At 43.1% G+C, this 12,500-nt stretch overlaps 1 protein-coding gene across 1 annotated transcript in view; it reads left to right on the top strand.

Annotated features, from left to right (window-relative positions):
* LOC310865798 (protein kinase C epsilon type-like) overlaps positions 1–12,500 on the top strand; it is a 113,635-nt gene that overhangs the window by 32,653 nt on the left and 68,482 nt on the right. The window contains 1 exon segment of the mRNA XM_083775007.1: positions 9,379–9,442. Within this exon segment, the coding sequence (XP_083631133.1) occupies positions 9,379–9,442 (64 nt within the window).

Here is a 12,500-nt window from a genome sequence, read left to right as displayed (position 1 = left end):
TTACCTTTAAAAAAAATGCTTCAAGTTATTGTAGGCATGTTGTAACTAACAATAAAGACAATAAAAATGAATACTCCTTCAAAATTAATATTTTACAAATACAATTTGATTTCATTGCCATTCCTTGTACTTGTAATGATACTGTAATCTGTAATGTTGACTGTGTATAGCTGACTGTCTTTCTTCCCATTTCTATCTCTGGGACCCCAATTTATTTTTATTTCTATTGTAAAAATCAATGTAAATTTTGAGAGTGTATTTGGTTCCATTTTTGCACTCTGTTACAGACCGGCCCCACTTGGTTTACTTCCTAACTATCTATAATTTAGCTGGAACTCCCACTACGAGAACCACTGTCCTACACAGTGTGTGGGCACGCACACGCACGCACGCACGCACAAACACACACACACACACACACACACACACACACACACACACACACACACACACACACACACACACACACACACACACACACACACACACACACAATAGCATGCTAGCTGATAGGGGAAAACGTTCTTATTTAGCAGCCATATTAGCATGTTCTCTAGGCTCTAGTATCACATATTGCCAAAGTTAAACAGCACTGAACAACTGATCATTGTTAAATGTTCACGGACGTTCTGCTTCTGCTTTTGCCCTGCCTGTGCCCACTTCAATGCGCTGCTGAGATTACACACAGGTGAAACAAATTTGAGGAGCTAACGAGCAATTAAGCTACTGCTAGTCTTCGTCGTAGCCTGCATGCAAACTCACAGATTCAGACATTGGGGAGCATTTTTTGTCATACGACAAAAGAATAGACAGTGGCGGTGCTCACAAATACCATGTTTTGGGACCTGTTGATGAGCTCGCAGCATCGCATCGCAGCCACAGCACAGAGCAACTTGACGCTGTGTGTGTGTGTGTGTGTGTGGGGGAGACTGAAGTTGGGAGAGAGAGAGAGGCAGATGCGGAGCGCTCTGGTTACGTTCAAGACAATCGCGTGTTGTGTTTATACCGACCCGGTGTTTTGACTATTCGGTGATATATTTTCGGCCTATTTGAGCCGAAACCGAATAGGCCGAAAATACATTTTTAGCCATTTTCGGCCGAATATTTTCGGTGGCCGAATTTTCGGTGCATCCCTAGTTTAGGGTTTTATTTCCGTCAGCAATTGGAGGCAATCTCTTTGCACACTATATAGGCTATGCATTTTAACCCATTCTGGGCGGGAAACCCTTTTGGTGTTTTAACAAAGCATCATGATATACTTTAGCTATTGAAAAATAGCAGATCTATACAAGCTCATAGCGCGCCACGAGCTTGTAGGTCTGCTATTTTTTTTTATTGTGAAAATGTGGCACAAATCTTTGAATATTGATTCTTTCAGAAGACTTTTTCTTCTTTTTTAAAGAGTTAAAGATATATAATACTGACCAGGAAGCAGAATTTTTGTAAGTCATACTAAGACACAATGATGATGTAGATTCTGCATCATTTCAGGCGATTCATTGTAATAATCCCTTCCAGCAGTAACCTTTACATTATCATCATCATCATAATCATCATCATTTATGTTATGACATTCTGAGCCTCTGTGGATTATGTGATAAGTAATCCTTGCGGACGTGATGGCAGGGGAGCTGGAAGCAATGGGGGCTGATGTGGGGAGGGCGTAAAATAGTGTAAAACATTTATTTTTAGCACGTAGCGCAGCATGTAGTGTACACACGCACGCACACACACGCACGCACGCACGCACGCGCACACACACGCACGCACGCACGCACGCACGCACACACACAGCAAATACAGTGTTCTATTTCACCAATAGAACCAATAGTGTTGGACTTTACAATTACTTATATTGGAAATTAAGAGCACGTGTATATAATGCAAATCACAGAGGCAAAGGAAAGGAAAGGTACTTTGTTTACCCTGGACTAACTGGACTAAGCTCAAGAACTTGTTTACAGCCAGGCCCTGCTCATAGAACATTTCATGGTAGGGGTTCAATGCCTTGCTCAAGGGCACTTCAGCGGTGGTAATTTTAACGTGCCGGTTCCGGGGATACGAACTAGCGACCGAACTAGCGACCTTCCGATATCAAGACCGCTCCGCAAACCTTTCGGCCACCGCTGCTAGACGGTCAATGACACACGACACACAACACGCACACATTTGAACACCCCATTTATGCATGGCGGCAGAAGCAGCAGCAATAAACAATAATGTATTATGTCTTACCTATTATGTGCCTTCCCTTTACCCATTAATTAATCCAACCAGGCAATAGTTGCTTCTAAAACCTATGTTTCTATGTCAGTTGTGCTCAACCTTTTTCATGTCAAGGACCCCCAGAATTCTGTCTATTGGGCCACGGACCCCCATCTGAAAATATGTAGTTCCATGTTAAAAACATTCGCTCTGAAATATATATTCAATGATTTGCGACACATTTTAACGATTTTTCAAAAATAGCAGAACCTACAAGCTTGTAGATCTGCTATTTTTCAATTGCTAAAGCATAACTTAATGCTGACACCAAAATGGGTTCCCGTTCAGAATGGGTTAACATTGATATACCGCGCCGTCCCGTTCCGTTTTACCGTCCCCCGCTCCCGTCCACTAAAATTAGTTAGTTTTTTCCGTCTGCCGTCTGCCTGATTCCATGTGAATGCAGCATTAGCGATATACGGTATTGGCCTATTAGCCTACTCAACACCTTTTTTCACCATCTATTTTACTAAGTGAAATACGTTATTGTTGCAATAGATATATTTGTGTGTGTGTATATGTATTTAAAGAAAAATGCTTTAGGCATTTGCACCGGGTAAAAATGGGTTACAAAATCACCTTGACACATGGTTCTTGGATCTTTCCTCCCATATCTAGTCTAGTCTATACGCTGTCTCCCTCTCAGCTTCCCTACCCTCCGTCTTTTCTACATGGATCTCCTTCTCAGCTTTCTGAAAGCACACAAATAATTAGATATGAGAGAAATAATTTGATTAGGAATATAATTAGACGATCCATTCTCCTGAACACGCACCGCACACACGCGCGCGCACACACACACACACACACACACACACACACACACACACACACACACACACACACACACACACACACACACACACACACACACACAGGGTCAGACTCATTTCATCTAAAGCTACAGTGCAATGCACAATTTAGCAAGGACAAGGACAAAAAAAGACAGCAAGCTAGCTGTTTTCCATTCCAAACAAGCTCTCCCCCCTCCAATGCAGCACCTTTTCCTGGCTTATAGACACCTCCCCGTGTCTAACTTAACACAACACACTATATGGCAGAGCGATATAGGCCTACAGTTTTTGTATTATTTCATTTTCATGTACATACAGGTAGTAGATTTGTCTAGCAATGTATTCTTTTATTTGACACAAATCTACTTTAGATCATCGCAACGGCCATTCAGTTCTCACACACGTTGTATGTAGATACTAGACGTCTGCTTGTGCTGTAAAAAATCTGCCACAGTCAGAAACAATATGGTATGAGCAGATTTAAATGAGCAACGGAGGTTTAAACAAGAACTTCAAGTCGGGACGGATTTTGACAACGTGCTTTGTGTGACTGCACATATTCATGTCATAGCATGTGAACCCTTAACCCATTTTGGGGCGGGAACCCCTTTTGGTGCATGTTATAATTTAGCTATTGAAAAATAGCGGATCTACAAGCTCATAGCGACGCTACGAGCTTGTAGGTCTGCTATTTTTGAAAAAATCGTGAAAATATTCATTTCAGAGAACTGGAGGATTTAGAAGATTCTTTTTTTAATGTTGAGGTCAGGCCTAAATGGGTTAATACAGCCAGTGCAGTATTATTCTCAGGTCTTGTTAGTGTCACACATATTGCTTTAACCAGTTTCTATGTCAGCTCAGCATATACTGCCAACTATTATTATTTTTAAAAGGGGGTGGAGGGGGGGGGGTGGAGAGAGGGAATGTATAGAACTGGATGTTTCTGCTTAAGATACCCCAAAATACTCCTATTCCTGGCAAAATAAATGTGCTGAATTAGAGAGAGATTCTAACCCTGATGGTTTGATGGATGATAGGCCTCTCTCTAGGCCTAGCCCAAGAGGAACTTTATTAGAGAGAGATTCTAACCCTGATGGTTTGATGGATGATAGGCCTCTCTCTAGGCCTAGCCCAAGAGGAACTTTATTAGAGAGAGATTCTAACCCTGATGGTTTGATGGATGATAGGCCTCTCTAGGCCTAGCCCAAGAGGAACTTTATTAGAGAGAGATTCTAACCCTGATGGTTTGATGGATGATAGGCCTCTCTAGGCCTAGCCCAAGAGGAACTTTATTAGAGAGAGATTCTAACCCTGATGGTTTGATGGATGATAGGCCTCTCTCTAGGCCTAGCCCAAGAGGAACTTTATTAGAGAGAGATTCTAACCCTGATGGTTTGATGGATGATAGGCCTCTCTCTAGGCCTAGCCCAAGAGGAACTTTATTAGAGAGAGATTCTAACCCTGATGGTTTGATGGATGATAGGCCTCTCTAGGCCTAGCCCAAGAGGAACTTTATTAGAGAGAGATTCTAACCCTGATGGTTTGATGGATGATAGGCCTCTCTCTAGGCCTAGCCCAAGAGGAACTTTATTAGAGAGAGATTCTAACCCTGATGGTTTGATGGATGATAGGCCTCTCTAGGCCTAGCCCAAGAGGAACTTTATTAGAGAGAGATTCTAACCCTGATGGTTTGATGGATGATAGGCCTCTCTCTAGGCCTAGCCCAAGAGGAACTTTATTAGAGAGAGATTCTAACCCTGATGGTTTGATGGATGATAGGCCTCTCTAGGCCTAGCCCAAGAGGAACTTTATTAGAGAGAGATTCTAACCCTGATGGTTTGATGGATGATAGGCCTCTCTCTAGGCCTAGCCCAAGAGGAACTTTATTAGAGAGAGATTCTAACCCTGATGGTTTGATGGATGATAGGCCTCTCTAGGCCTAGCCCAAGAGGAACTTTATTAGAGAGAGGTTCTAACCCTGAGGGTTTGATGGATGATAGGCCTCTCTCTAGGCCTAGCCCAAGAGGAACTTTATTAGAGAGAGATTCTAACCCTGATGGTTTGATGGATGATAGGCCTCTCTAGGCCTAGCCCAAGAGGAACTTTATTAGAGAGAGATTCTAACCCTGATGGTTTGATGGATGATAGGCCTCTCTCTAGGCCTAGCCCAAGAGGAACTTTATTAGAGAGAGATTCTAACCCTGATGGTTTGATGGATGATAGGCCTCTCTAGGCCTAGCCCAAGAGGAACTTTATTAGAGAGAGGTTCTAACCCTGAGGGTTTGATGGATGATAGGCCTCTCTCTAGGCCTAGCCCAAGAGGAACTTTATTAGAGAGAGATTCTAACCCTGATGGTTTGATGGATGATAGGCCTCTCTCTAGGCCTAGCCCAAGAGGAACTTTATTAGAGAGAGATTCTAACCCTGATGGTTTGATGGATGATAGGCCTCTCTCTAGGCCTAGCCCAAGAGGAACTTTATTAGAGAGAGATTCTAACCCTGATGGTTTGATGGATGATAGGCCTCTCTCTAGGCCTAGCCCAAGAGGAACTTTATTAGAGAGAGATTCTAACCCTGATGGTTTGATGGATGATAGGCCTCTCTAGGCCTAGCCCAAGAGGAACTTTATTAGAGAGAGATTCTAACCCTGATGGTTTGATGGATGATAGGCCTCTCTCTAGGCCTAGCCCAAGAGGAACTTTGTGAAAAGCTCACGACGCCATTTTTTGCCTGTTGGCTTCTCATGACATGGGCCAGAATAGGGAAGTGCGGAGCTGTTTCACTTTGTTATGAGTCGACAGATGTTCTCTCCGTCCTCCTCCTCCTCCGTCTCTCTGCTCTTCATCTGCTCCTGTATACATTACCGTACCCTACTGTATACATATACTGTACCCTAGTCTAGTGTATACATCACTGTACCCACGCCTGCTCTGCTTCACAGCAACAAGACTCACGCGCACGCGCTCGTGTGTGTGTGTGTGTGTGTGTGTGTGTGTGTGTGTGTGTGTATAACCCATTTAGGCCTGACCTCGAAATTTAAAAAAAAATCTTCTAAATCCTCCAGTTTTCTGAAAATAAATATTTTCACGATTTTTCAAAAATAGCAGACCTACAAGCTCGTAGCGCGCCACCGAGTGGCGCGCTACGAGCTTGTAGTTCTGCTATTTTTCATAGAGGTGCATGGTCAGAGCACTTGACCGCAGTACTCGAGTGAGAGTACAAATACACGACCCGGTCAAATTTACTCCACTACAAGTAAAAGTATATATGCTTTTGCTTTTAAATATACGTAATATATTCAAGAGTACATGCTTTAAAAAATACTTCAAGTGCAAGTAAAAGTACATTTCTTATTTTTCCACATCAACGGATTGCTTTAATCATTTAACAATTCATTTATAGTTTAACAGGATTACACTTTCCTTTTTCGATGCAATACAAACAAAAAGAAGAAAAACAAAACAAGCCAATCTAAAAGTACTCAGTATTTTACAGCCTTCCTAGAGATCTGCTCGAGTAAAAGTAAAAATATTTGTCTTGGAACTCCAGTACTCGAGTAACGGTGATGAATTATAAAAATAAAATAAAGTACAGTACATCAAGTGCATTTTCTCATTCACATTTAGTTACTGTCCATGTATGGCCAACGTTTCCCCACAAGTATCTAGCAGAAAAATGGTTGTTTTATGGTTAACCCATTCTGAACGGGAACCCATGTTGGTGTTAGCATCATGTTATGCTTTAGCTATTGAAAAATAGCAGATCCACAAGCACGTAGCGCGCCACCGAGTGGCGCGCTACGAGCTTGTAGGTCTGCTATTTTTTTAAGTTAATATTAGCTTTTTCTGCAGTACTGGCAATCCTGTTACTCTGCAGGGAAGGATGCCAAGTACAGTAAAGGAGGGGGTGTGTGTTTACTAGGCCTCAAACTTTTGTATTTATTTTTTCTTGTGAAATAATTGTATTTTTATTAGTTTTTAAATTCCTTTATGTCATTGTGTAAATAATGCATGCAGGGACATGGATTATAGCTTTGTTTGAGTTGATTACCAAATACCTATCGTTGTCTTGATAGGATCCACCTGGATTAGGCATTGATTGATTGATTGAAATATTTATTAACAGTTTGCAGAATTACAGTACATTTCAAGCACAAACTCAATACAAAGACTGTTAACTGTGAGTGGACGACCCAATAAAGCATTACACTTGTTTACAAGAGGGTCCACCATGTTCAATTCATCAAAACATTTAGAGACGCACAAATAGACACTTCTATATATACCGGTAGTCAAAGAACAGAACAGGAATTAATCATTATCCCATTCTGAACGGGAACCCATTTTGGTGTTAGCATCACGTTATGCTTTAGCTATTGAAAAATAGCAGATCTACAAGCTCATATACGAGCTTGTAGGTCTGCTATTTTTGACATTTTTGACATTTTTAGAATCTGATCTCAGGTCAGAATGGGTTAATCAGACCAGTGTGTGTCCAGTGGAAACCTCGTATGAATCTGATCTCAGGTCAGAATGGGTTATAGCCTGGTATAGCGCTGTATGAACTGGTTTGAAATGTCTTTTTCTCCCAAGCCTTATTCTTTGATTCTTATATTTTGTTACATTATATAATATATTTGTGCCTATTCAGTATTTAAGTCCGACGTCATTTTGTAGTGCTACGTTACGTCCGGGTCCAAGTGGCACCAGCTCCCGTCCGCATCTCATTGTAAATTGAATATCTAAACGCGTGAATCTTTTTACAGTGACGTTATTTTTCAGAAAGGAAGCCATTGAGGGTTAAAATGGGTCTTAATGCTTCCAACTCGAGTGGAATTATTAATGTTTTGTGTCCATGACAACAAAAATATATGATGTGGAGACAATAAAGACTATTATTATCATTATTATTGAAGGTGGCAACAGTCCATTTGATCGGTAAAATATTTCTGGGGTATATTTAGAATGTGTGCAGGCTTGAGTATGTTGAATCTAGTTTGCATTATGAGGATTTATTTTACACAATAAAATAAAATGGCGATAGTATTCCATGTGGGACAGACGGCCTGTCACTGTCAGATTTGGGAGAGCAGCGCAGCTTTGTTGTTGCGAGGAAAGCGGTAAAATTAGACTTTCGTGGTTGTTTTCGTCTCAGATTTAGTCCGACGGAGCGTCACAGTATAACTCCATGGGGACACAAAAGCGACACAAAAGTAGGACCCGGAAGTATCTCAGGAGGGGGCGCTCACGTCACAGCTAAAATACTGAATAGGCCTGCACTGTTACAGGACTATAGTATTGGTCTTTGTTTTGGGGAAAAATAAATATACTTAAAAAACAGCATTAGACTTTTGTCAACGTCTTGGAGTCGTTGCCGTTCTACCAGCTTGGCATTAACAAAAATGCTATTCTGAGATGTTTATATCCTCATACAAGTATAGTAATGTCAGCACACTGTGTGTGTGTGTGTGTGTGCGTGCGTGCGTGCGTGCGTGCGTGTAGCAGATTATGGACACCGTGGGTGGTGCTGGGTGCTGCTGGTAGAAAGCTCAGCAAGTCCCCGACCCTTGCCACTTTTGCTTGGCTAACACAAACTCAGTGCACACGCTTATATACACACACACATGCTAGTGTAAATGCACTAAGACAACAGACACATAGCTTTATAAATGAGCAGATATTCCGTTCACGACGTGTTGGTTATATATTATACACAATAGGTAAGAAAAGTAAGCCTAACAGAGAACTGCCTCATAGAGAATATTTTTCCTCTGGTGAAAAGAAAATCCCTTTCTGGCCAAAAAGTACTGTTTAAACGTGTGGTGGGGGGCTCAGAGTGCGTCCACTAAGGAAAGTAGGCTTTCTAATGACACAACCCGCCTTTGTTTTGGTGAGTAGCAAAAACGTTCTTTTTATTTACGCCAAAGAGGAGAGAAAGGCTGGTCTGATTTCGATTTGAGATTTTAAACCGAAAGTCCCATAGCCTTATACTGCAGGGCAGATAGAAGCAGTTTAAGGCTATATGGACCAGAGCTAGCTTTAGCTATCGAAAAATAGCAGATCTACAAGCTCATAGCGCGCCACCGAGTGGCGCGCTATGAGCTTGTAGGTCTGCAAATTTTTGAAAAATCAAACGACTGACATAGAAACATAGCTTTTTCAGGAAACTGTCAGGATGTAGAAGACATTTTTAGAATCTGATCTCAGGTAAAAACGGGTTAAATCTTCATCCAGTCGCCATTAATATTTCCGCCTGTTCTCCCCTCCCTTCCCCCTCTCTCTTCCCAACTATCTCTCCTTCTCTCCCTCGTTGTGTGCAGATTGACTTGGAACCAGAGGGGAGGGTGTATGTGGTCATTGAGCTGTCGGGATCCTCTAGTGAAGGTAAGAGCTCGGGCAGCCACACCAAATAGGGCATTCACTGCTAGTCATTTTTACTAGTCGACTAGTAAACTAGTCGACTAGTTGCTTAATGCCCTTAACGCCAAATACGACCACTTGAAGCCAGCCAGGGTCACTCTCCATCTATGTCACATCTACCTCCACAGTCAAATTGTCAATGTTTCCACATTCAGGCCTGACGTCGGGGAAAAAAAACGTGATACAGTATATTCAATGATTTGTGGCGCATTTTTACGATTTAAAAAAAAATAGCAGACCTACAAGCTCGTAGCGCGCCACTAAGTATAACACACAAGTAAGACACGCGGACGCGGGAAGCGAACGCAGCTCGTAAGAGAGAGAGAGAGAGAGAGAGAGAGAGAGAGAATGGGTAATGATAGTGAGTGATAGAGAGAGAGAGAGAGAGAGAGAGAGAGAGAGAGAGAGAATGGGTAATGATAGTGAGTGAGAGAGAGAGAGAGAGAGAGAGAGAGAGAGAGAGAGAGAGAGAGAGAGTGGGTAATGATAGTGAGTGAGAGAGAGAGAGAGAGAGAGAGAGAGAGAGAGAGAGAGAGAGAGAGAATGGGTAATGATAGTGAGTGAGAGAGAGAGAGAGAGAGAGAGAGAGAGAGAGAGAGAGAGAGAATGGGTAATGATAGTGAGTGAGAGGCGATAGGGGAGAGTGAGTGGAGATGAATTGATTAGTAAAGTGCATGTTCGCTAATGGCCCTGTTTCATCATCAGAGCGAGCAGCTGGGTATGAGGGAGGGTGAGCAGGAGTGACATGGGGGGGGGGGGGGGCTGACAGGATGGAAAGAGGGGCGGCAGCGAGTGAGGATGAATTGCAAGTGACAGCAATATTAGAACGCTCTCGCTGGGTTGATATTAGAACGCTCTCGCTAGGTTGATATTAGAACGCTCTCACTAGGTTGATATTAGAACGCTCTCGCTAGGTTGATATTAGAACGCTCTCACTGGGTTGATATTAGAACGCTCTCGCTAGGTTGATATTAGAACGCTCTCACTAGGTTGATATTAGAACGCTCTCGCTGGGTTGATATTAGAACGCTCTCACTGGGTTGATATTAGAACGCTCTCGCTAGGTTGATATTAGAACGCTCTCGCTAGGTTGATATTAGAACGCTCTCGCTGGGTTGATATTAGAACGCTCTCGCTGGGTTGATATTAGAACGCTCTCGCTAGGTTGATATTAGAACGCTCTCGCTGGGTTGATATTAGAACGCTCTCGCTAGGTTGATATTAGAACGCTCTCGCTGGGTTGATATTAGAACGCTCTCACTAGGTTGATATTAGAACGCTCTCGCTGGGTTGATATTAGAACGCTCTCACTAGGTTGATATTAGAACGCTCTCGCTGGGTTGATATTAGAACGCTCTCGCTAGGTTGATATTAGAACGCTCTCGCTAGGTTGATATTAGAACGCTCTCGCTAGGTTGATATTAGAACGCTCTCGCTAGGTTGATATTAGAACGCTCTCGCTGGGTTGATATTAGAACGCTCTCACTGGGTTGATATTAGAACGCTCTCACTGGGTTGATATTAGAACGCTCTCGCTGGGTTGATATTAGAACGCTCTCGCTAGGTTGATATTAGAACGCTCTCGCTGGGTTGATATTTGAACGCTCTCGCTGGGTTGATATTAGAACGCTCTCGCTGGGTTGATATTAGAACGCTCTCGCTGGGTTGATATTAGAACGCTCTCACTAGGTTGTGACGATAGGCATGCGTGTCTGTGTGTGTGCGTAGTACACATGCGCGCGTGCAGCTCCAATAACACTCAGCTGGCTGACCAATGAGTGTGAGTGACTCAGTCAGTCAATGAATGCATAGTGAGTCAATCACAGACGTTTGCATGTATATATGTCTGCACTCTGCAGTATGAAAATGTAAGCTAAGCATAACTAACTAAATAACTGCCAATCAAGTGTCCTCTCCCCATTTGACCTTTCCCATGCGTCTTTAATAATATTCTGTATTATGTTCACAATATTATGTTTGTTGAAAATAAGGGTTTAACCCATTTTGACCTGAGATCAGATTCTAAAAATGTGTGGCGCGCTATGAGCTTGTAGTTCTGCTATTTGTCAATAGCTAAAGCATAACATAATGCTAACACCAAAAGGGGTTCCCGCCCAAAATGGGTTTTAAGCCAACTAATTGCGACCAAAGGTCGTAGATTACTATGAATTTTCCAAAGCTCGATCTTCAAGCTCACAATGCATTCACGCTGCGATGCATTGTAAACGTGTAGATCTGGTATTTTTGGTGCATGATACCTGCAGCGCACCAAAGCATAAACCAGGAATAACTCCAACCCTTCCTCTAAACTTAAACCCATGTGTCTCATCTTGACCTGAAACACACACACGCACGCACACACACGCTCACGCACGCACGCGCGCACGCACGCACGGTTAAAGAAAGAAAAGCAGGTGCGCTTCCTCTGGAAACGGCCCTTAGTTAAGGCAGTGGGTGCTCAGCTTTGAAAATAACTTAACTCATAAACCGCACTCACACACGCACAGTATATCCTCACTTTTGGAGGTTATGAAGAAGTTGTGTATGTGCGTTATTCTGGGTGTGTGTGTGTGTGTGTGTGTGTGTGTGTGGCGTGCGTGTGCGTGTGATTTTGATGACATCACCAATGTGTCCATCAGAACCCGCGGCCGCCCCTCGCCAGCGCCATGGCTACCACTGTTGCTAGGCAACCCGCTGTCAGCTGCCAGGCACTGGTAATGGCTCATAGCAAGCCGGGGCTGGAAGGACAGGACAGGCACGGACGGAGGTGTGTGTGTGTGTGTGTGTGTGTGTGCGTGCGCGTGTGCGTGTGCGTGTGTGTGTGTGTGTGTGTGTGTGTGTGTGCGTGTGTGTGTGTGTGTGTGTGTGTGTGTGTGCGTGCGTGTGCGTGGAAGATAAGAAAGACAACTGAGGTGAAAGGAAGGCATCCTTGAAGGAGTATAGTCAGACTGAGAAGGAATAGCTGTGCCTTCTTCCTCCCTGTCATTGTTGACAGGTTCGTTACGTTGACGTTCAGATCTCA

The sequence above is a fragment of the Protomyctophum parallelum genome (genome assembly GCF_964188405.1).
Source record: "Protomyctophum parallelum genome assembly, chromosome: 10".
In the NCBI taxonomy this organism is placed as follows: Eukaryota; Metazoa; Chordata; class Actinopteri; order Myctophiformes; family Myctophidae; genus Protomyctophum; species Protomyctophum parallelum.
This window is presented reverse-complemented; position numbering and strand designations above follow the sequence as displayed.